Consider the following 25901-nt stretch of genomic DNA (forward strand, 5'->3'; position numbering starts at 1 on the left):
TTAAAAATCATATTTATTTAAAACAGTTTGTATGAAAACATTAATATCACAGTATATTAAACGGAAGGTCCAGTCTGTGAGCGCTGGAGGAATGAGGAACGGTGAAGAAGAAATGTTTCACAGTAAAATTAAAAGTGTCTCAATATCAAATGGCGTCAAAACACCATCACCAGTATACAGGTAATATTTCCACAGGTTTAACCGGAATCCAACTAGCCAAATGCAAGTGTGTATTTACTCCAGTCTTCTTGTGAGTCTTCCAGAGTGTCTTTCTGGATTCTAGAAACAATAGTCTGATCCGTGCAGGATCATAAAGGTTCATGACAGACTCCAGTTGTTTCTGCGAGAGATGAACATTCAGCAGAGCTTCTGTTCAGTCTCTTTCTGTACATCAGCACTAAACTGCTCCTTTCATGAAGAGCGTCATGAATAACTGGAATCCTGAAACGAGACACAAATCACAGTCTAAAACACTCAAACACCAAATGAGAGGAAAAACTGGCTTTGGGAATCAATTCAATAAAAATGACAAATCACAGGTTGTGTATCAAACAGATCAGGTTTTTATATCCACTTATTGGGTTTTTTATTAGCAGTTAGTTATTTTATAGTGTTATTTATATACTAGTGTAGTTTTTATCTTATTTTGGGTTTTCAAATTAATTTTAATAAATTCATTATTTTTTTAATTATTTTAATTTTTTTCATTTAATTATAATTCAGTTTTAGTTTTATTTATATCAAGTGATTAATTTTATTGCTTTTAGTGCTTAATTTTAGTCATTGTAGTTCATTTATTTTTCATCTAATATATATTTATTAATTTATTTCAACTTTATTTTAATTTAAAATATTCTTAATAGTCTGAAAGTAAAGAGGGATTTAATATTTATTATATTATTAAATAAAATATATATATTTATACATACATTATGGAATTTGCAATAAAGAAACAAAAATAAAATGAGATTATTTTTAATGTAAAACAATTTAGTCCATTTTTAGTTTTTATTTATTTTCAGTTCATAATTAGTGCCTCAAAATCAATTATTTTACTTATTTCTTTTCATTTCTATTTTCACATAATATGTATTTATTTTTTTAGCTTTATTTCTATAAAAAAATGTGCTAGTTTTAGTGAAGAAAAATAAACCAAAAGCAGACACATTTTAATTAGGCTTTTATGCATATTCTTCACATAATATTTTGCACTTAATCATGAATCAAATTAATCAAATAATGTTCATGAATCAAAAGATTCATGCTGCAACAGGAGTCACTTCAGAACTGGATCGTGACTCAAAACCGAATCATTTCAGATTCCCAACCTAGTGATTCATATATATATATATATATATATATATATATATATATGTGTGTATGTATGTTTGTACCTCGCTGGCTCCTTTCACACGGCGCGGCGGCACGCCTCGTTTGCGCTCATGGATGTCCTGCAGTCGTGTGATCAGGAACTTCTTATCCTCACCCTCCTGAATCAACAGAACAAGAAGTGATGTCATGGTACTGTCACACAGAGATGATCATACGATCACATATTCAACTGATTCACGTCTCACATTCTCGATCTGTTCCTGAAGCAGTTCAATGATCTTGCGCTGACCGTCCACCACCTGACTGTGGAAATAAATCACGATCCTGCACAAACACACAGACGACAGAAATCATCACTCGCTGTGTCACAAACAAGTTTTTTTCCATGTAAAATTTAATGTAAAACTGTGTCTTCAAAACTTTGTAGGAATTTAATAAGAAATATAATAAAAATAAATTACCATTTGAAATTTTTAAAAACATGGAATTATGCAATAAATAAATGTAAATAATTAAAAAATATTAATAATTAAAACAATTAAAAATTATTAATAATTAATAATAACAATAAATTAATAAATAAATAATATTAATAAATAACTAAAAATAATTAATAAATAAATTACATTAAATATGAAAAACGAAAATGTAAGAATAAATCAATGAATGGATTGACAAATAAATAAACATTTATTTCCATATAAAATTTCATGTAAAACTGTGTCTCCAAAAGTGTACAGGGATTTAATATGAAATATAATAAAATAAATGAACATTTGATTTAAAAAAAAAAAAAACAAAACATTGAATGCTGCAATAAATAAAAGTAAAGTGACATGTAAGCATGCACAAATTTAAATTATTAAATTAAATTAAATATGAAAAACCTATTGAAGTAAAAAAAAAAAAAAAAAAAGAGATAGAGTAAATGAAATGCAAGGATGAATGAATGAATAAATCGATCGATAAATAAATAAATAAACAGATGAATAAATACATTTTCCCATATAAAATTTTATATAAAACTGTGTCTCCAAGAGTGTTTATTATTAAGGGATTTATTATGAATGCACAAATTTATTTGCATGCACAAATTTAAATAATGAAATGAAATTAAATATCAAAAAAATAAGAGTAAATGAAATGCAAGCACAAATGAATGAATAATTGAATGAATCAATAAATATTTTTTTTTGCTATTTAAAATTTAATGTAAAACTGTGTCTCCAAAAGTGTATGGGGATTTATTATAAAACACATAATAAAATAAATCTTTACAAACATGGAATGTAGCAATAAATAAAAGTGAAGTGACATGTAAGCACAGTCAAATAATTAAATTAAATGAAATTAAATGAAATTAAATCTTTTTCATGTAAAATGAAGGGAGAGGGAGAGGAGATCTCAACAATGTTTCAGATTTGGCTCTACATTCTCATTTCATGTGATCTACTGACTTATTGAGATTTGAGAAGAACCATCTGAGACAAATAAGCAAGGTGTGATGGAGAAGTCACTTACAGGAAGATGCCGGCAGACAGGAAGAGGAAGAGCGGGTTTTCCACCAGGTAGGCGTGAGCGGAGGCCAGCCAGTGCAGATCGGGATTCTCCGCCGCCAGATCCTGAACCCACAGCTTCCCCGCCTGGAACATGGTCTTCAGCCCACGGAACGGCCCGCAGCCCGCCGACGGGCTTATCCTGACACACACACACACAAATTAATATCACATTCAGAAAAATAACACTGAATGTCACACATAACAAATAAACACATTCATTATTTCCCATGTAAAATAATAATTAAAAACAGCAACAGCCAAACAGTGTACGGAGTGGATTTGACATAGAAATAAAATAAATGAATATTTCATTAAATAAAAAAGGGCATAAATAAATAAACAAACAAACAAATAAATAAAATGTAAGCACAAATATATAAATATACGTTTTTGCCCATGTAAAATTAAATAAAATTATTTTTTGTTTGGTTTTATTTTTATTTACTCCAACATTAATGTATATGACGACATTTTAAAAACATGAAATGTTGAAATTAAAATGAAATGTAAGCATAAATAACTAAACAAATGCATGCATTTAATTTTACTAATTGCAGTGTTATTATTTCATTTCTATCACTTGCAGCATTAATATATGATATATGATTAAATATTTAGATGCAGTGCTGCAATGCACAAATCTCAGATGTGTGTTTGAGATACTAGTGAATCAGTGGTGAATCAGTGGTGAGTTTGCACTCGACACTCACGTCCACATGGTGTACGTCACACATACGGCGGCGCCCAGGAATGCTGGGAAACACAGCAGCGTGATGAAGATGGTGGTCATCTGAGAGGCGCGCCACGGCTTCCCCGACGCCTGACAGTTCATCATCAGACTGACCTGCGGCGACAAAACGCCGTCACAGCATCAGAACCGGAGAATCACTTCACTCAGAACCATACGCAAATGATTCCTTTGAATCACTGCTCAGAAAGTCTTTAATATGCAATTAACGTTTAGCTCTGTTTATCACTCGTTTACGGTTTCCCCAAAAACACGGTTGATTCAGCACATTGCTTACATGATTTAACATGTTGTTAGCATGTTTTAGCATGATTAGCTTGTTGCTTGCATTTTTCTAGGCTGATTACAATGTTGTTAACATGATTAGCATGCTACTAGCATGTTGTTAGCATGATTAACATGTTACTAGCATGTTGCAAGCATGTCTCTAACATAATTAGCATGTTACTAACATGTTGGTAACATGGTTCTAACATTATTAACATGTTACTAGCTTGTTGCTAGTATGTTTCTAGCATGATGTTAGCATGATTAACCAGTTACTAACATGTTTCTAACCTGATTAGCCAGTTACTAGCATGTTGCTAGCATGATTAACGTGTTATTAGCATGTTGTTAGCATGATTAGCAAATTATAAAATGCTACTTGCATGATTAGCAAGTTACCAGCAGTTGTTAGCATGATTAACAAGTTAGTAGCATGTTGCTAATGTGTTTCTAGCATAATTAGCATGTTGCTAGCATGTTTCTAACATGGTTAGCAAGTTAGTAGCATGTTACTAACATAATTAGCAAGTTACTAGCAGCTGTTAGCATGATTAGCAAGCTACTAGCATGATTAACGTGTTATTAGCATGTTGTTAGCATGACTAGCAAATTATAAAATGCTACTAGCATGATTAACAAGTTATCAGCATGATTAGTGGGTTATTAGTATGTTCTTAGCATGATTAGCAAATTATAAAATGCTACTAACATGATTAGCAAGTTACTAGCATGATTAGTGTGTTATTAGCATGTTGTTAGCATGATTAGCAAATTATAAAATGCTACTAGCATGATTAGCAAGTTACTAGCATGATTAGTGTGTTATTAGCATGTTGTTAGCATGATTAGCAAATTATAAAATGCTACTAGTATGATTAACAAGTTACTAGCATGATTAGTGTGTTATTAGCATGTTGTTAGCATGATTAGCAAATTATAAAATGCTACTAGCATGATTAGCAAGTTACTAGCATGATTAGTGTGTTATTAGCATGATGTTAGCATGATTAGCAAATTATAAAATGCTACTAGTATGATTAACAAGTTACTAGCATGATCAGCAAGTTACCAGCAGTTGTTAAAATGATTATCAAGTTAGTAGCATGCTGCTAATGTGTTTAATTAACATGTTGCTAGCATGTTTCTAACATGGTTAGCAAGTTAGTAGCAGGTTACTAACATAATTAGCAAGTTACTAGCAGTTGTTAGCATGATTAGCAAGTTACTACTATTTTGCTAACATGTTTCTAGCATAATTAGCATGCTATTAGCATGTTGCTAGCATGTTTCTATCTTGGTTAACAAGTTATTAGCATGTTGCTAGCATGATTAACACACTTCTAGTATGATTAACATGTATAAACTAACTAAAACCAGTTGATTGAGTAAACAACAGCTAAAACCAGCCTAGGCTGGTTGTCTAGTCTTAGCTAGATTGGCCTTGGCTGGTCTTTTATCAGGTCTCCCAGCTTGTCCAGCTAAGACCAGCTAAAAAGTAGCCAAAACCACTTTAAACCACTTTAAAACCAGCCTCGGAGAGCAGCCAAAGCAGCCATTCAGCTTAGACTGGTTTTAGCTGTTTATTTAAGTATGGAGTTGTTAAGCTTTGCTCCAGCAATAAACAGCTTAGATGACCACACGTCTCTTTGTATAAAAGTTTTCACCCCCTCAATGAAAGTCTGAGGGATTTTAGGTGGTTTTGAGTGTCTTTTTTTTTCTCAAGCAAACATAATGACACATTTAATCATTTCATTATAATGTATATTTACTCTCTCATGCAAAAGTGCAAGTGCAACTTGTGAATCAAGCTGGTAAGTGTCTAAACAGACACAGTGAACAAACAAACCTTCTTCATGTAGAAGAGGATCAGCAGCTTAATGATCTGAACCGCCGGCAGCAGAGGAGAGAATAAAACACCCAACCTGTAGATAAAACATCACCGATGACCGATGAAGAACACAGAACACTTCTGATGCAAATCAGCGTGAAAAGTGAATGTGATGCTTGTCGTTACCAGGCCAGACTCTGTCCATAGATGAGCTCCAGAACGTTCCTTGCAATATCAAACACAGGCTTCCTCTTCCTCTTCAGAGCTTTCTGAGAAAACAACCTGAAAAAACAGAAACACGACGTGACTCAGACATACCCTGATTTTTTTTTTATAGCCAACAGTCTTTAAAATCAAGACTATTTTAATAAATAAACTTGAATATAAATCATTTTAATTTTTTTTATAGTTTAGCATGTGAATGCAATAATTAAAAAATATTTTAGATAAATAAAATAAATAAATAAAAGCCTCTCACCTCCACAGAAACTCTCCAAAGAAGGTGTCCAGCAGCATGAAGATGAAGTCCATCAGGAGGAAACGGTACAGCTCCTGCCCGACGAAACTCTCCCAGCACTGAGCACAGCGACACAAACATCAGACACGAGATACAGACGCACAAAACACACGACCGGAACTCGGCGACTCTCACCTTTAAACCCAGACCGTGAGGATCCAACGCCACGCGGCCCAGCCAGTGATAGCACAGCACTCCCAACACGCTCACCTTCAGCAGCAGGTTCCTGCGGGACACAGCAGAACAACAGTTAAAAATCCATCATACTAGTGCATGCTACACATTCCTATAGAGATGAAAAGGAAATACACTGAGAAGAAAGCACTCAGTCATTCTACCTGCTGATGGAGACATAATTGAGCACACTGGGAGAATCATATTCCTCCATCCAGGCCAAGGCGTTAAAGAATCCGGGGAGGAGCAGGTTAATGCTGGACACCACGACAGGAACGGCCAACAGACTGGCTTCCTTCAGTACAATACTGGACGAGTTTGTGAGAGCACGGCTACGCAGATCCTGATAAAAAGACGCGTCAGAAAGAGCTGAATGAACAAACACAAACACTGTGAATCTGATGGGAGACCAGACTGACAGCTGATTACATGATGTTTATACAGCAGCATTTTTTTGGTAATGATTAGATTTTCTGTTTTCTTTTCAATTTTAAGTTTAGGTAATTTTGTTCTGAGCTTTTGTAATTTTCATTATTATTTTTTTAAATAACGTCTATATCAGGGTTATGAAAGTCAACTAAAATGGAAACTAAAACCATAAAAAAATCTTTTAAAAATCACTTAATAAAATTCATGCTAGCTCAGGCCCATTAAATAATATAAACAAATACAAATGATCTTTGATATGTCAGTTAATGTTTATTTTATTTGAAGTAATGAAACTGTTTTTATGGTTTTAATTAATGATGATAAGTCTGGTCTGGGGTCCACTAGGGGGCCTCAAAACTAAAAAAAAAATTAAAATATGACAAAATAAGCATTAAAAGAAGTTAAAACAACTAAAAATTAAGATACGTGAGCTTTTAAACTTAAAGCAGACAATACACACTACCTGCAAAATGTGAGCTTGTCAGTGGATCATAAAGTGTGTTGTACCTTGTGCATGTGCTCAGAGAAGTAATACACAGCTAGCACAGACGCTAACGTGCTTCCCAGACACATGATCCACGCCAGCATGTGGATTAAGAACCGGCCCAGCTGCTGGAGAACGGGAAACTTCAACTTTTGACGGTTCACCTCTGCCACCAACTCCTACAAACATACACAGAACAGAGCTAAGCGTGTCATTTGCATGTGTATATGCGTCTTACGTCCATCATACTTCTGCGGGCATGTCACACATGGATCATACGTGTGCGTGGGTGACATACACAGATCATATTTGTGTGCGTGTCATACGCGGATCATCCATGTGCATGCATCATACACAAATCATACGTGTGCATGTGTGTCATACACGAATCATACTTGTGCATGTTTAACACACAAATCATATATGTGCATGCGTGTCATACACAGATCATACATGTGCATGCGTGTCATATACAGATCATACGCATGTGTGCGTGTCATACACAAATCATACACATGCATGTGTGTCATACACAAATCATATGTGTATGTGCGTGTCATACATGGATCATACATACATGTGTCTGCGTGTGTGTGTGTGTGCGTGTCAAGCACTGATCGTACATGCCAATGTGTGCCATACACGAATCATACATGTGCATGTGTGTTATACACAAATCATATTTGCGTGTGTGTGCGTGTGTGTGTCATACACGATCATACATGTGCATGCGTGTCATACACGAATCATACTTGTGCATATTTAACACACAAATCATATATGTGCATGCGTGTCATATACAGATCATACGCGTGTGTGCGTGTCATACACAAATCATATGTGTATGTGCGTGTCATACATGGATCATACATACATGTGTCTGCGTGTGTGTGTGTGTGTGTGCGTGTCAAGCACTGATCGTACATGCCAATGTGTGCCATACACGAATCATACATGTGCATGTGTGTTATACACAAATCATATTTGCGTGTGTGTGCGTGTGTGTGTCATACACAGATCATACATGTGCATGCGTGTCATACACGAATCATACTTGTGCATATTTAACACACAAATCATATATGTGCATGCGTGTCATATACAGATCATACGCGTGTGTGCGTGTCATACACAAATCATACACATGCATGTGTGTCATACACAAATCATATGTGTATGTGCGTGTCATACATGGATCATACATACATGTGTCTGCGTGTGTGTGTGTGTGTGTGCGCGCGTGTCAAGCACTGATCGTACATGCCAATATGTGCCATACACGAATCATACATGTGCATGGGTGTTATACACAAATCATATTTGCGTGTGTGTGCGTGTGTGTCATACACAGATCATACGTGTCCATGCGTGTCATACTTGAATCGTACATGTGTGTGCACGCATTTCATGCACAGATCATACGTGTGCATATGAATATGAATATCATACACGGATCGCATGTTTGCATATGTTTGAATTAAACGTGCATAAGTCACACATGGATCATACATGTGTATGCGTGTCAAACACTGATAATACGTGTGCAAATGTGTGTCATACGAGGATTATATGTGTGTCCGCTGATACATGCGTGTCATATATGGATCATACGTGTACTGACCTTCAGCTGTGTGCCGATGTTTGCCCGCTGGAGTTTCACTGAGCTTTTCTTGATGACTTTAAAGTCCCACGAGCTGAAGACTTTTATAGCCAACAGGCCTTTGGATTTATCGATGCGGAAACTCTGACCGAACGACTTCGACATGCTGAAAAACAGAAACACAGGGAATCAGTGCAGCGTATCTGCACGGCAACCATTACCATGGTTATTAACATTACCTAAACCTGAAATTAAACCATAAAAAACACTTAAATAAACTTGGAAATCAAACCAATGACCTCCTGTTTGGTTACTACTAAAAAAAGCTATAAACTTAGGTTAGGGTTAACTCAAGACCGTTTAACTCCATTTATATTCAAATGTGTATGGAAAACAAACCATAAACAATCAAATTTTATTCCTGGTCCTGTGCATTGAAGTGACGGACATGCATAAAACAATTTTTGTAGAAGAGCCACACCTGTAGACGAGGATAATGCAGGTGATGAAGAAGGCAGCGCCGATGGTAAAGAAGTAAACAAGAGGCATGTTATAGGGCAATCTAGAACTACAGGGCATCCCGTTCTTGGGCACAGAGCATTTGTGGCTAGTCTGCAGCCTTTGGTTACTGTAATAGCCGTAATACAGCAGAGAGTGTGAGAAATAACCCTGAGAGAGAGAGAGACAGATGTGTCATCATAAAGCATGTCAATTACAGCAACAAACACTGAAAATTCAGCCTTTGATCACAGAAATAAATTACATTTTACAATGTATTCATATAGAAAACAGGCTTTTGAAGTTTCAATAATATTTTACAATTTCTACTGAATTTTTAATCAAATAAACGCAGCCTTGGTGAGCAGAAGACACTTCTTTCAAAAACATTAAAGAAATCTTAATTATTCTAAATGTCTAGTGTATGTTCTAAAGTTAAAGATTCACAATAGTGAATCTCAGTGGATGGTTCACTAGTTTAACTATGTAAGCGTGTGTTTATTCATGTACTTACGGCGCCTGTGAGCACCTCCAGCCCCCATGTGCTGTTGACGGTTACGTTATGCTCCGAATGCAAGATGGCCTGAGGAACCACCAGAAACAAACCAGTGACCAGGAACAGGAAGACATTGAAGAAGAGGAGCGTTCTGAGGAAGACGAAATACGAGAGGACGCCCGTCCCGAAGCGACCGCCGACACGCTTCAGCGCCGTTTGCCACAACTGCAGCGAGGAGAGGAATGACAGCCAGCCGTACCAGCCGTGCCTCAGCGCCTGACAGACAAAAACCAAAAACATTTTAGCAACATTCATCATTTTTGATTAGTTTATGTTGAAGTACTAAAAAAGCTAAATTGAATAAACTAAAATAAATAACTAAATATTAATAAATGCTGTATAGATTTTTCGAAAAAATAAAATAAAAATGACACAAAATTACTAAAACTTTAAAATTGAAGTCAAAATTAAATTGAGTTCAAAATATTAACTTAAAAGTGTAACAAAAAGTATATTAATGATCAAAAAAATGCAAAGTTTGTTTGTTTACTGGGCAATTTGAAAATTTCTTTGATTGTTCAATACTAGTAGATTATTTTCATCCGTTTGCACTATGACACACGTTCAGCATGTCTCAGTTTTATGCAAATGATTAGCTGATGCCAATAAAGCGACACTGAAACTGATCTGAATGTCAGAGTATTTTATCTGCATGTCTGACACAGAGAGTAAATATAAACCCTTCAAACTGCTGCAAACAAACAGCTTGCATAATTAACCTCTGACACACTTCACTATATGCCTGTAATACAACACCAAAAAACTACTGTTACAACCCTGATACACACACTCAAAAACAAACATGCGCACACATGCACAAAAAAAAGTGTACACACAAGCACTCACACACATTTGCACGAAAGCTCACGCTCAAAAGCACTTGTTCACATACATAGGCACTTACTCGCACACACACACACTTGCAGACATGCACTCACATGCACACACTCGCTCACACACGCTCACTTAATTCCACACACACTTGCATGCACACACACTCTCCAATTCACTTGAGCAAACTAGCTCGCACTCACTTGAATGCACACACACACCACAATGACTTGCACACACGTACTCGCACACATGCACTCACTTGCACATGCACACTCGCTTGCACACATGCACTCACATTTGCACTCACTTGTACTCACACACTTGCTCGCACTCGCTTGAATGCACACGCACACATTTGCACACATGCAATCGCACACACTCACTTAAATATGCACACACTCAGATTCACTTGCGCACACTAGCTCACACTCACTTGAACGCACATACGCACTCACTTGCACACACGTACTTGCACATGCACACTCGCTTGCACACACGCAGTCACTCGTACTCACACACACTAGCTCGCACTCACTTGGACGCACACGCACACGCACACATTTGCACACACGCACTTGCACACACTAGTTTAAATGCACACAACACTCGGATTCACTTGCACACACTAGCTCACACTCACTTGCACTCGCTCACACACTCGCACACACTCGCTTAAATCCACACAGGCACTTGCACGCACGCGCTCACACTCACATAAATGCACACACTCGGTTGCACTCTAGCACACTAGCTTGCACTTACTTGAAGGCACACACTTGCTTGCAAATATGCACTCACGCATGCACTTACTCACACTCACTTAAATGCATGCACACACTTGGTTGCACTCACTTCCACTTATGCACACCAGCCTGCCCTAATTAAAATGCAAATATGCACACACTCAAATACATTTGCATGCACTTGCACATATGCACAAATGCAATTGCACTCGGTTGCACTCACTTGTGCTTGTATGCACACACAAGCATTCACAAGTAAGCCATTGCATTAATGCATACAAACACTTAGACTCGCTCGCACACAATCACACCCTCAGACACATGCAAACACACACTCAAAAACCAATCACTGTCTGAAGGCTGAATCTTCAAAGACACAAAAAAAACAGCCAAACGCTTCATATGACAGATATAGGCTTCAGAATGAAACACTAGTGTACTACTGTACAAAAAAGTATTTAAAAGAGTCAGTAGCAACCTTCGTTGTCATTGTCAAATAAAATAAAGAACTTAAACTTGTTTATTTGCTAGTTGCAAGGCAACATTTCTCATTTTCACAGTTTAAGCTGAAGCACTTAAGTGGCTAAGTGTGTTTCGGACTCACAATGATGATGTAATACTTGAGCTGACTGTAGCAGGGAATCTGATTCTGAGACACAGAGTGCTCGGCTTTATTCAACACCAACATCCTGAAAAACAGACATCAGAAGAATTTTTTTAAAGAGAGGGAAATCTAAACAGAGCAAACATACTAAGCAAAACAATGTTCGTAGCAATATTACTACAACAAAACTCTTTTATGAATGACACAGTCATAAAACCAGCCATTAAGTGATTCAATGATTCATCAGACTGATTCAAACTAATGAGTCATTTTAAAAGATTCATTAAAAAAAAAAAAGAATCGACTCTCATGAGTTGAACTGCACCAATCAAACCTATATATTGTCTTTGCATTATTTCAGTATATTAAAAATATTGTTGGGTCTGACAAACCGCTTTTGTTCTTTGGGATGGACCATACATTTTGCGTTTCATCAGATTCTATTCAGACTCTATACTCTATTTGTTGTACTGTATATTCAGCAGCGCCGCAGGACATGCTGAATAGGCACAAAAGCAGGCGTGGCAGTGCGTATTTGTGTATTTACCGGAGCTCTTTCTTCTCTGCGAGACTCAGCGGCATTGCTCTCAACATACGCAGGCGATCATGGGCTGACAGATTCTGCAAATTATTGACCAGACGCTCCCTCTTATTCTCTACAAACACACACAGTCATCGCAGCAGATCAGCATGGCATAATTCAGATGTTTCGGGCATCACATGTGATTTCAGTGCTTTCACCTTCTTCCTCAAAAGCGGCTCCGTCCGTTTCCACGAGGTATCCGCGGATGCTGGGCCGCGCAGACCGAGGGAAGTGCTGGATGGAGGGTCTGCTCTGCCTGCGTCTGCGCAGCTGCATGGTGCGGTTGCAGTACTGAGAGATGATCGCGCCACGACTGCGACCTAATCAAAGAGATTCAACTGAGGTCATCTGGAGTCATCAGTGAGACATCAAGAGGAAACAAGACAAGACACAAGCTGTACAGGAAGTCAGAACCAGGAAATCAGATTTTAATTATAACAAACAACATCTGAGGTTTTCACAGGAAATTAAGATGAAATACAGAGTTAAGAGTTATTCATGCAAAAATTCTGGCTACACACCACATTAACCAAGCAATTTCAAAATGCAAAAGGAAACTGCATCTTCATATATTATGAATTATAAAGCAAGAAAAGTAATATTTTAGTGAATGTGCAAAGTGTAAAATATGTTATATATTTTGTGCATTGTGCATTTTTAAATATTTTGAATTTGCTTTTATTTTTAGATTTGTTTCTTTTAGATTAGATTTTTTTTTATTCACTTTTATTTTTGGATTTTTAGATCTGTTGCTTGATTTAGTCATTTTTATTAGTTTATCAGTTTTTTGGGGGTTATCTCTTTATAATTGTATTATTTAATTTCAGCAGATTTTAATTAGATTTTAGTTGATTTTTTTTAATCTCAGTTAATGTAAACAATGCATTTTTTATGGTTTTAGTTTTAGCGAAATATAATACAGACTTAAAATTATTTAAAATAAGACAAAACAAGCATTAAAATAAGTTAAACCAACAAAAAAACAAGTAATTTCTTATTTCAATTCATTCCTTTAAAAAGAAACCAGGATGGAAAACTTGGATATTTGAGGAAGCCTCATTTCAAAAGTGTGATTTCTAAACCTGGAAAAGTCATGGAAATTAATACAATATTAAACCGCCATGAGCATATTCATTCTGACCATTCATGCTTGTTATGTCAAGCTCTAAAATATTCTAAAATAAGAGAGAAATTGTGAATTAAAAATATTTTTAAAAACCTTTACCATGCAAAATTAGTGGTAATTTAATCATTTTATTATTTAATTATTATTTTATTAATTTATTTTTATTTACTAGTTACTAATTTTAATTTATGCACACTCCTAATTTTTACAACAAAAAAAAAACACTTTATGCAAACATATTTTATACTTATAAAACACAGAAATTGTGAAATTGTGAATTAAAAATATTTTTAAAAACCTTTACCATACAAATTTAGTGGTAATTTAATTATTTTATTATTATTTTTTTTTTATTAATTTATTTTTATTTACTAGTTACTAATTTTAATTTATGCACACTCCCAATTTTTACAAAAAACAAAAAAATATTTTATACATACATATTTTATACTTATAAAACATCAACCAGTACACGAGGGCCTATAGTTGTTGTAGCAGAGTCAAAAAAGGCTAAAAACCACTGGGACTCGATGTTGTTTTGATTTTAATCGTGCAATGGTTGAAGAGGCTCTTATCATGTTTATTTGGGTCCCATCCAGAGTTTATAGGGAATCATGAACTAAACTTTCAAACTGTGTATTTTGGTTGCTTAGATGCTTTAAAAGCAGCATTGCATTGCTCAAAGTAACAAAATAAATCTTCAGCCATTGATGAAACCAACACACACTGACCGATGGTGCGACTGGGCATGGAGGACAAGACTTTGAGCGTGTCAGATGACCAGCGTTCTTCAATCAGATGATCCGTTGGCTGCGGCCCTTCGCTGTCAGACCGCTGATACGGCGGAGCCTCCAGACACACAACGTCATCTGAAACACAAACAGCTCTGTCAGATTCCCGTCTGATGTCACTTCCTGTCTAAGTGTCTAAGAGCCTGATCTGACCTCTGCTCTCCTCCTGCAGGTCAAACGGGGTCATCTCTATGACATCATGAAGGTCATGAGACTGTTCGTTGATCAGCTGACTGAATGAATTATGAACCCCATCCTCATCTGCTGGACTCCTGATGCATGAAAACACAGAAAACAAAAAATCACTGCCTGCTCAGTAAAGCCGCATTTATTTGATCAAAAATACTGAAAAATGTGAAAAATTATTAGAATTTAAAATAGCTCTTTTCTAACTGAATATCTGTTAAAATGAAATTTATTTCTGTAATCAAAGATGAATTTTCAGCATCATTACTCCAGTCTTCAGCGTCACATGATCTTTCAGAAATCATTCTAATATACTGATTTGGTGCTCAACAAACATTTCTGATTATGTTAAAAACAGCTGTGCTGCCCAATATTTGTGTGGAAACTCATACATTTTATTTTTCAGGATTCACAGCTGAATAGAAAGTTAAAAAAAACAGCATTTACTTGAAATAGAAATATTGGTAACGCTACTTTTAATCCGCTAAAACGGGAATGTATTCATAAACAATGCTGCTTGAAGCAACAAAAAAAAAAAATCAAGTAAATGAGTCAGTAATGACATGAACGCCATTACATACACACAAAGGCACCACAAACACGCCCAAAACACACAGGAAGTGCCGACAAAAGAGTAAAAATAGTATAAAGTCACTTACTCGATATCAGTGACCAGATCAGAGTCAGAACCGACCCTTCCGGCCATGATTAGAGCTGCGCTCACGGACGATCGCAAAGAAACTGCCCGATCCTCATCATCCTGCTGCTGAAAACACACAGACAGAAGGAATGTCAGCGATTCGAGCTCTTATCGTGTTCAAACCTGTCTGAGCTTACAGACACACATCTGAAGGTGTGTCACATTCGCAAGAGGAAGAAACAGCTCTTATCAGCTCTCATGTCAGTTTCAGTGGAATAATTCTGTCAACACAATCCCTGTAGTGAAACTGTCATTCTGACGTTTTTCCTAGTAAAAAAAGTTTTTAAAGTGGGGTCAAATTGACAATTTTCACCTGAGGAGGTTTGGAGCAAAATTACAGGAGGATAAAATGACTTCAGAAAGATGGCAGAATCACAATGTTATTTTTACACAGAGATTGACAGCTCTATTAGATCAATCTGTTGACTTCAGCAACCTTTGTTGCATTATATGCCAATGGTGGCCATTCAAAAATGGGAAAAGGCACTTTTTGTGTTGTTTTTTTCCAAAGATTGAGTGGCTGTAACTCAAAAAGATTTACAGATATCTCAATATCCTTTTGGTTTTTGGTTTTTAACAAACTTTCCTTTTAGTAGTTCCAATTTTAAGGCCCTGTATGGTTCATTTTCAGAGATAATGGGATCTCAGTGCAGCTCCATGAGTAAATTTATTAAAGCTGCACAGCATATTTTCAGTGGCCAAAAACCAAATGTGAGTCACGTTTCATTGACCATTTGGATTTTTTATTTTAAAGAGAAACGTCTCTATGTTATTTTTACGCAGAGATTGACAAGTCTGTTAGTAAAATCTGTCAACTTTAGCAATCTTTGTTGCATTATATGCCAATGGTGGCCATTCAAAAACGGGAAAAGGCACTTTTTGTGTTGTTTTTTCCGAAAGATTGAGTGGCTGTAACTCAAAAAGATTTAAAGATATCTCAACATCCTTTTGGTTTTTGGTTTTTAACAAACTTTTCCTTTGAGTAGTTCCCATTTTAAGTCACTGTATGGTTCATTTCCAGAGATAATGGGATCTCAGTGCGGCTCCATGAGTAAATTTATTAAAGCTGCACAGCATATTTTCAGTGGCCAAAAACCAAATGTGAGTCACGTTTCATTCAGCATTTGGATTTTTTCTTTTAAAGAAAAACATCTCTGTTATTTTTACTCAGAGATTGGTAGGTCTGTTAGTAAAATCTGTTGACTTTAGTAATCTTTGTTGTATTATATGCCAATGAGGACCATTCAAAAATGAGAAAAAGCACTCTTTTTGTTTGTTTCCCCTCCAAGTTTGCATCCCTGTAACTCATACAGATTTAAAGATATCTCAACATCCTTTTGTTTTTTTGTTTTTAACAAACTTTTCTTTTAGTAGTTCCAATTTTAAGGCCCTTTATGGTTCATCTCTGTGCGGCTCCATGAGTAAACTATTAAACCACATTTTCGGCGCCAAAACCCAAATGTGGGTCACTTTCCATTTAGCATTTGGATTTTTTCTTTTAAAGAGAAACATCTCTATGTTATTTTTACTCAGAGATCGACAAGTCTGTTAGTAAAATCTGTTGACTTCAGTAATCTTTGTTGTATTTTATGCCAATGAGGACCATTCCCTCTGGTTTGCATGAAAGTTCTCTCAGAAAGTACTAAAGATATCTCAATATCCTTTTAGTTTTTGTTTCTTAACAAACTTTTATTTTAGTAGTTCCCATTTTTTGGCCCTGTATGGTTCATTTCCAGAGATAATGGGATTTCAGTGCGGCTGCATGAGTAAATTATTAAACTGCATACATTAGTGGCCAAAAACCAAACTTTGCATTTTTTTTTCTTTAAAAGAGAAAGATCTCAAAATATTTTTACTCAGAGACTGATAGGTCTGTTAGTAAAATCTGTTGACTTTAGTAATCTTTGTTGCATTATACGCCAATGGTGACTGTTCAAAAATGAGAAAAAGCACTTTCTTTTGTTCATTTCCACTAAGTTTGCATGCCCGTAACTCAAAAACTATTAAAGATATCTCAATATCCTTTTGGTTTTTGGTTTTTAACAATCTTTTCTTTCAGTAGTTCCAATTTTAAGGCCCTGTATGGTTCATTTCCAGAGATAATGGGATCTCATTGTGGCTTCATGAGTAAATTAAACCACATTTTCAGTGTCCAAAAACCAAACTTTGCATCCAGCTGATATTTTTTCTTTAAAAGAGAAAGATCTCAAATTTTTTATTTTTACTCAGAGATTGGTAGATCTGTTAGCAAAATCTGCTGACTTCAATAACCTTTGTTGCATTATATGCCAATGGTGACTGTTCAAAAAAGCGAAAAAGCACTTTTTTTGTTCATTTCTCCTAAGTTTGCATGCCTGTAACCCAAAAAGTATTAAAGTATTATCTTAATATTCTTTTAGATTTTGGTTCTTAAAAAATGTTTATTTTGGAATCTTCATTTTTTAAGACCCTGTGTGGTTCATTTCCAGAGATATGGGGTAAAAGCCATGAGTAAATTGTTAAATTTGACACATCTTCAGTGGTCAAAAACCATGTGGGTCACTTTGCATTCAGCAGAGAAATGAGAAAAGAGAAATGTCTGAAGCACTAAAAATATTGAAACTAGAAATGTAATGTACTACCTGTTGCCTGTCTAAACTTTGGGGTGAAAGTTTCGCATTTTTATGCCACTGGCATACAGTACAATAGATCGCTAAACTCAGATTTCACTAACAGAGCTACCAATCTCTGAGATTTTGACCCCCCTCTGCAAAACAGTGGATTACTCAGTACACACAAATCCATGACATGAAATATTTCGGATCTCATCGCTAACTATATTTGTCTTTCTTCAGAAAAATATGAACAAAATCAAAAAAGATTAGTATTAGATTTACATGCAAGACAGAACTTGTATTATTTGCTGGTTTATCAGCGTCAGTAAGACTAAAAGCTGGCAGAGATTCACTAAACAACAGCTACAGATCGAACTAAATGAAATTAAAAACATACTTGCATCAGCAACTTTAATTATCATGAATATAATGCAAGCCATCTGATCCAAAACCACAGAAAAATCAGCCTACAGCAAAACCAGCTCCATATAAACACACACACACACAATGAATAAACAATCTGAAGAGACTTTATCAAACAACACCAGTCACACTCATGAGAACAGACAGAGAATGCTCTAAAAAGCCTTTATTTCTCAATGAAATACTTTCACAATCTCACAAAGAAAAGAAGCAGCAGTGTGTGTATGAGGGCGGTTTGTGGAGGTGTGTGTTTTCCTGGCACTGACATCATCACTGTGGTCAGAAGACATTTCAAAAGCTTTCCATTGAAGATCTCAATCACATACACACACACACACACACACTGATTCTTCAATTCAATTATCTGTTTAAACACTTCATCAACCACAAACTCCTACAAACACACTTCAGATTCTGCTGATAACTTTCTATCCTTTCCTCCCGTTCAGTTCAGTTTCAATACTGATGAACTGCAGCACTGACTCTTCTACTGAACTGAATTGAATCAAAATTGATCTGAATAATGGCACTATGATTTTCTGTAGAGCTTCTTTACAGCTGAAACTGAAGCTAAAACTGATGAATTCTGCATAATGTTATTTTAGTGTTTATTACAGTGAGGCTGATCTGTATTGCACTATAGAAATAACTGTGACTATAATAAACAGGATGCAGAACGGCAGAGCACTTCATTTCCCACAGTGTTGGACCTGCTGAATTTCCTTGAATTCTGTCATTCTAATGTGCAGCGTTAAACACGTCTCATAATCTCATCTTTAAATTGTCTTTCAGCTCTGAGCTCCTCTCTATGGTCGTGTCCTCCTGGCCAAAACACACTTTTCGCAGATATAAACATTTAAAGTTTACACTCTTTACCTTCTAGGAAAACTAGACTATAAATACTGATGACGCCATCATCGTCGTCATCGTCGTCAGATGTGTGTGCAAATCAAACAGGACTGTTAGACACTTCCAGCAACTGTGATAATGCATTTCCACAGTTATTAACATCATAAATATAGTAAGGTTTTTTATATTTTAATTTTTTATAGCACGTTACATTATTTACAGTACATGGTCAAAAATGATTTTTTAAATTTGTAAATATGTTGCTTGCCAGTATTTTTAGTATTATTTATATACTTTCAGTTTTTTATCAATATTTTGAATTTTATTATTTATTTATTTATTTATTTATTTTCTTTCTTGATTACTTTTATTTTTGTATTTTTAATATTAATTTAAATTTGTAGCAATTTTGTATAGTGTCATTTAAGTTATATTAGGTCTATTTTTATTTCAGCTTTTTTTTTTTTTTTTTTTCCAGTTTATTTATATTGCAAACAATAAAAAACAATAATAATTTTTGGATTCCATTTTAATTGTTAAATAAAATTTCAGTAATTAAAAATGCATATCAAATGAATGTAAATAATGAACCTTTTAAACAATTTAACAGCATTTTATTATTTTTTTTTAACAAAATTTTAATTTTTAGGGCCCTATGAAATCTATTTAATTTATATTTAACTTATGGTAGTAGGTACTCTTTATTGTTAATTTAAGGAAACCATTAAACAAGAATTATTTACTAGACCATTAGGAAATGATAATAAGAAAAAAAAAATACACACCAAAAAAAAAATCATATATACATATGTATATATATATATACACACACATACATACATACATACATATGTATGTATATATATGCAGTAAATGCAGTAAATTCTATTTTTTGCGATTCTGTTTGTGTTTTCTGCATCACTGAACCCACAGAGCCCAAGATATATGTAAAGTACACATGCTATAGTTCTAATACAACAATGCATTACTTGAAAATACTAATTCTCTCACAGGTTTTAGGACCACAAACTGACCAGCTACAGGTTATGGTTATGGGTTATTAATATGTCCAGCTTAAAACTCCATAACACAGAAAACTAAATGTGCTTCAATGTGCACTGCACTAGTATGTTCACTACTTATCATCACAGCTTTGATTTTGAGGAAATGCGTAAGCTGATCAAACACACGCCCTGAACACAACGCAAGTCATTTTGGCTGAAAGCATGAGCCAAACACATAAAGGCAAAAACAAGACAGCTGTTGGACATCCTGACTATGAGTGTGGGAGTGTTGCGAAAGGAAACGACCCTCTAGAGGACTAAAAACGCTATTTGAAACGTGTCCAAAGGAGGGGGTTTAGTCATTGTGTGAGAACAGCAAACAAAAGTGCAGAATCAGAAACAGCCGTATGCAGAGCACAGCTCAGATTACACTGGCACATCTGGAACTAGAGCGAGAGTGAAGAACCGTCTGGTTTAGTGTGGTCACATTACACCGAAACATCTCCAGCTCTTGAAGGAATAATCACAACTGTTTCTCTGTCCAGTTCACACCCATTTGGAAAACACAGAGGGTGAAAGAGCGAAAAAAGAGTGAAAAATCTCCAAAAATACCCTGAGAAACAATTCACCTTCATTCAGGCGAACACAAAGAGAATTCTTCTGAATCAGGGACACAACGGCTTTGTTTTGTTTCGTGTCACAGCGCATGACAAATGACATAATATCTGCCAGAATTCACTCCAAATAACACAACGCTCCCTTTCACATCTCAATCTGATGTCATTCGCCTAAATATCAGATTCTCATTCAAATTCATGACAAATAAAACTAGTGAGTTCCCTCATGTCTGATCATTCCCTCATTCCCAAAATTCTTCATGGATGGAGTCTGGAATACAAACACCAAGTTTTGAGACACAGCCAATGAATTAATTAGAATGCATTAATGAAACTAGCAAATCAGTAAAAAGTACCATGTTTATCACGTTTTGGTTTTGTACAACGGCAATGCTATGGTAAATATCAGATTCTTGTTCAGATTTATTACAAATTTGAAATCTGCAACAAATAAAACTCTTAACTTGAGCTTTTTGGCTGTTTCAGAACCTAGTGAGCTCCCTACATAGACAGCATGTCTGTGCATCATACATCCCTCTATAGCAGCCCAAAATTCTTCTGATATGGATGGAGTCTGGAATACAAACACCAAGTTTTGAGACACAGCCAATGAATTAATTAGTCAGGAAACTAGCAAAACAGCAAAAAGTACCATGGTTTTACCATGTTTTGGTCATGTACCATGGCAATAGCATACTTTTTTGGAAAGGTCAGTGGCAATACCATGGTACAAATGAAACTTTAAATTCAAACTTTCTGGTTATTTTAAACCTAGTGAGTTCCCTACCTAGACAGCATGTCTGTACATCATACAATCGTCTATGACAAACTGAAATACTTCTCATATGGAGTCTGAAATACAAACTAAGTTTTAAGAGACAGCCAGTGAATCAATTAGTCAGAAAACTAGCAAAAAGTACCATGGTTTTACCATGTTTTGGTCATGTACCATGGCAATAGCATACTTTTTTTTGGAAAAGTCAATGGCAATAGCATGGTAAATATCAGATTCTCATTCTTATTATTTACAAATCTGAAATCTGCAACAAATAAAACTCTGAACTTGAACTTTTTGGCTGAGCTCCCTACATAGGCAACATGTCTGTGCATTTACAGTCCTCTATAGTAGCCCAAAATACTTCTGATATGGATGGAGTCTGATATACAAACACCAAGTTTTGAGACACAGCCAATGAATCAGTTAGGCAGCAAACTAGCAAAACAGCAAAAAAAGTACCATGGTTCTACCATGGTCATGAACCATGACAATATCATACTTTTTTGGAAAAGTCAAGGGCAATACCACAATAAATATCAGATCCTCATTCAGATTCATAACAAATCTGAAATCTGCAAAAAATGAAACTTTCTGGTTGTTTTAAAACTAATGAAACTAATGAGCTCCCTACAGAGACAACATGTCTGTCTCTACAATCCTCTATAGTAGCCCAAAATACTTCTGATTCGGATAGAGTCTTATATCGAATATGAAGCACAGCCAGTGAAATAAATCAGTTCGGGATGAGGACACTAACAACACACAAGCAAAAAGGTACCACGGTTTTACCATGTTTTAGACATTTATCATGGAAAATCAATTTTTTTTAAAAGATACAGTGACAACACCATAGTATGTTTAAGTACCACAAAAATGCTTTGGAATGTCAATGTGAAGCTCATTCAGTATGATACATAGTAACAGTATGACACATAGTTACAGTATGATACATAGCTGCATCAAAGTAACGTTACTGAAGCATGCACTGATACAGTGATACAATGTTTCACATTTGTTCTCCAGAGGTTTCACGTGTCTAGCGTCTAGTTAATTCCCTCTCTGTAAACACTAAACATGTGTCAAAGAAAGTGATAGTGCACTGAGGAGTGTTGTTTTTACACCTGCCGAAGTTCAAACGGAATCGAGTTGAAACGCGGTCTCGCAACTTGATCTCGATTGTTTCTCTTCCAAACTCAATCAAAACTCTGTCTGAGGTAAAGGAATCAAGTAAATGAGCTGTAACTCACCACTGCGCGTTTTGGATCACCGTACAGCTACTCCGACAAACTTCTAATGACACCGACTGCCGAGCTACAAGAAATCCGAATCCGCTCGGCGAATCGGTTCGTTCGGTCCGACTCTTTCAACCGACTCTCAATTTTCCAGGGCGTTTCGCACGAGAGTCGCGAGTTAGTTCAAATGAGTCATCAAGAAGAACCGGTTCAAAGAGAACAAGTCTTACTAGGACTGAGGCACTTTAGTTTCCGTAGGGGGGGTGAAATGATTTATCACCTTACAAAACGCGCAAAATACTTTTTATGACATTTGTAAGTTTACATAAAGCGTGTTTCGGGGGTAATATTAGCGTGAGCATATTAAATTACACACAACGTGTGAATGAGCTCAGTCATTTAAAAATGGTATGAGCCGATTCATTGAACCTTCGACTGCTGTTAAACACATCAAAACAAACCATCAGAGGGCACTTAAAAGTGTTCCCACATAAATCAAAGAGTTAAAGCGTTTTAACTCTTTCTACTTCATAAAAAATAAGTTTTAGGTTGTTTTAAGGCCTTAAGCTAAACTTCTCCACCCCATTGTGATTATAAAGTTAGTCAATCTGACCAATATAAAACAAAACTTTACCTTCTAAACTGAGCTTGAGTTCCTGTTCAGATGCTCTCTGAAGCGTGTGGTGTGTGTTATTACTCATGTGTGTTTCTCTCTCTGTCAGAGTTCATTGTTCAGGAGGAAGTTGACGTGTGTGAGCGTTAAAACTCAGCTCAGTTCTACAGAATGTGGTTTAGTTTGTGTTGCTCAACATGTTTGTGTGACATGACATTATTTAGTAATGACATCAAGACGCAGCTTTTCCGTAAATGTGTAAACAGTGATGACTGTGATCAAACCAACCACAAAAAAAGCATAATTATTTAACATAATAGCACTTAATAGTGTTTATTAGTTTAGCTTCATTAAGAGCTTGCAAAGCTCCTACACTCCACAATATTGTCTTTTTCAAGTACAAATATCTAAACATAAATAAAGTGAAATACATTTAAATCCAAAAATGTAAGTTTAAATATTAAGTCTTGTTTTCTAAAAAAAGTGCATTTATATGTAAACATATTTAACAGTGAGGTCAGAAAAATAAACTGAATTTAAACCAAATTTAAAGGTAAAGCAAGTTAATAATTATTTGTTTGTTTATTTATTTATATCTTAAATCATTTTGCTTCTGTATCTTGGTTTAAAAAAATAATACAAAAAAAAATTATTTGTAAAATAATACATATACATAAATAATACAGACAATACTGAGTAAGAAAATCACTTTTGCAGTGTACGCTTGTGGATAAGAATAAAATATTAAATTAAAAATCGAAAAAAATAATTTTAAAAATTCAGCATCGTGCTTGCAACACCAGGGTCATGGGTTCGATTCCCAAGGAATGCATCAGCTGATCAAATGTAGACTTTAAATTCAAAATGCGGAAATGTTACAAATTTTAGAATTTTTTAAAATGCTGAATAAACACTGTAGACATTGTCAGTCAAACTCAAAGCTCAAATTAAATTAAATTGTTTAAATAAAACAATTGAGACAAGAAATTAATTAATTATAAATAACAAATAATAAAAATAATACGTAATATAAAATGTAACTCAAGCCTAAAATAAAATAAAATCAAGATATAATTTTTTTTATTGAATACACCATTATTTATTGACTTGTTAAATTCCAATAAAAAGATTTGAAGTACAATAAAATAAAATGTTCCTCAAACTTAAATTAAGATGCTAAAAAAAATAATTAAATACATAAATAAAAACCCCATTTAAACTTTGAATATACCAAATAAAATCAAATGCATAAAATAAAATAAATATAAATAAAAGAATTTAGTGTGGAGTTAAAGAGAGAAAAAATGTAATTGATTATACCATTATTTATTGTCTTGTTAAATACCAAATAATAATAATAATACTAATAAATCTCAAATAAAATGTAACTCAAGCCTATAAAATGGAATGAATATTCCATTATTTATTGGCTTGCTAATTTCCAATAAAAAGATTAGAAGTACAATAAAATAAAATGTAACTCAAACTATATACATAAAACAAAAAATGTAATACATAAAAAATTTGTAAAAAAATTATTTAATTAAATATAGCATTATTTATTGTTGTGTTAATTACCAATAAAATGATTAGAAGTAAAATCAAATCAAATGCAGTTCAAACCTAAATTAAAATGCTACAAATAAATAATAATAATAATAAAATCAAGATATGAACTGGAATTTTTGAGTGGGTTTAAATAGAGTTAGTTTTTTAGCTTTTTGTTTGTGTGTTTGTTTGTTTGTTTGTTTTTTACTCTTCTTTAAATGTACTCTATGTATCATCTATAAAATAAAATAAAACTTGAATGTAAATCTATAAAATGATTTTTAAAATGCTTGTAATCATTTTATGTAATCAACAGTTTATATTTATGTATTTAATTTTTTTTTTTTTTTTTAGCTTTACCAAAAAGTTAATAATTTAAAAATTAAAAATACAGTACTAGGCAAGTCCATATTCTGATTAGATCTTTTTTTTTTCCAAGCACATTTTACTAATTCCAAACCACATAAATCTTAAACAACTATTAATTTTGTACATAATCACTTAGTCAATCCGTGTGTGTGATTGAAACACGTCCATCATCCACTCTCACCTGTCCAGAGATCCATCAGACGTCCATCTGCATCACTCCATTATTCCTGATTCAGTTCATTAAACATGTTCTTTGAGTCGAGATCTCAGAGCTTATTCTTGTTCTCACATTCAGATGTGACACCCACTCCATCA

At 34.7% G+C, this 25901-nt stretch overlaps 1 protein-coding gene across 9 annotated transcripts; it reads right to left on the bottom strand.

Annotated features, from left to right (window-relative positions):
* On the bottom strand, positions 1–25883 carry tmc6b (transmembrane channel-like 6b). 9 transcript variants are annotated; one of them, XM_051122326.1, is made up of 22 exons: positions 23691–23801; positions 21552–21620; positions 15519–15622; positions 14827–14945; positions 14614–14751; positions 12915–13076; positions 12721–12829; positions 12174–12258; positions 9951–10208; positions 9420–9607; positions 8960–9104; positions 7362–7517; positions 6590–6768; positions 6387–6477; positions 6213–6310; positions 5921–6016; positions 5753–5828; positions 3602–3735; positions 2854–3030; positions 1578–1656; positions 1395–1490; positions 1–441 (listed from the first exon to the last, which is right to left on the bottom strand). In XM_051122326.1, exons 2-22 carry the CDS (start codon positions 21573–21575, stop codon positions 424–426), a joined length of 2532 nt encoding a protein of 843 aa, XP_050978283.1. In that variant the 5' UTR covers positions 21576–21620; positions 23691–23801; the 3' UTR covers positions 1–423. The 9 variants fall into 9 exon arrangements, with proteins under 9 accessions (XP_050978283.1, XP_050978281.1, XP_050978282.1 ...); XM_051122324.1 differs by having other exon boundaries at positions 15519–15625; XM_051122325.1 differs by lacking the exon at positions 23691–23801 and adding an exon at positions 23072–23166.
* Positions 25884–25901: the final 18 nt, after the last annotated feature.

Source organism: Labeo rohita, chromosome 11 (assembly GCF_022985175.1).
Source record: "Labeo rohita strain BAU-BD-2019 chromosome 11, IGBB_LRoh.1.0, whole genome shotgun sequence".
NCBI classification, from domain to species: Eukaryota; Metazoa; Chordata; class Actinopteri; order Cypriniformes; family Cyprinidae; genus Labeo; species Labeo rohita.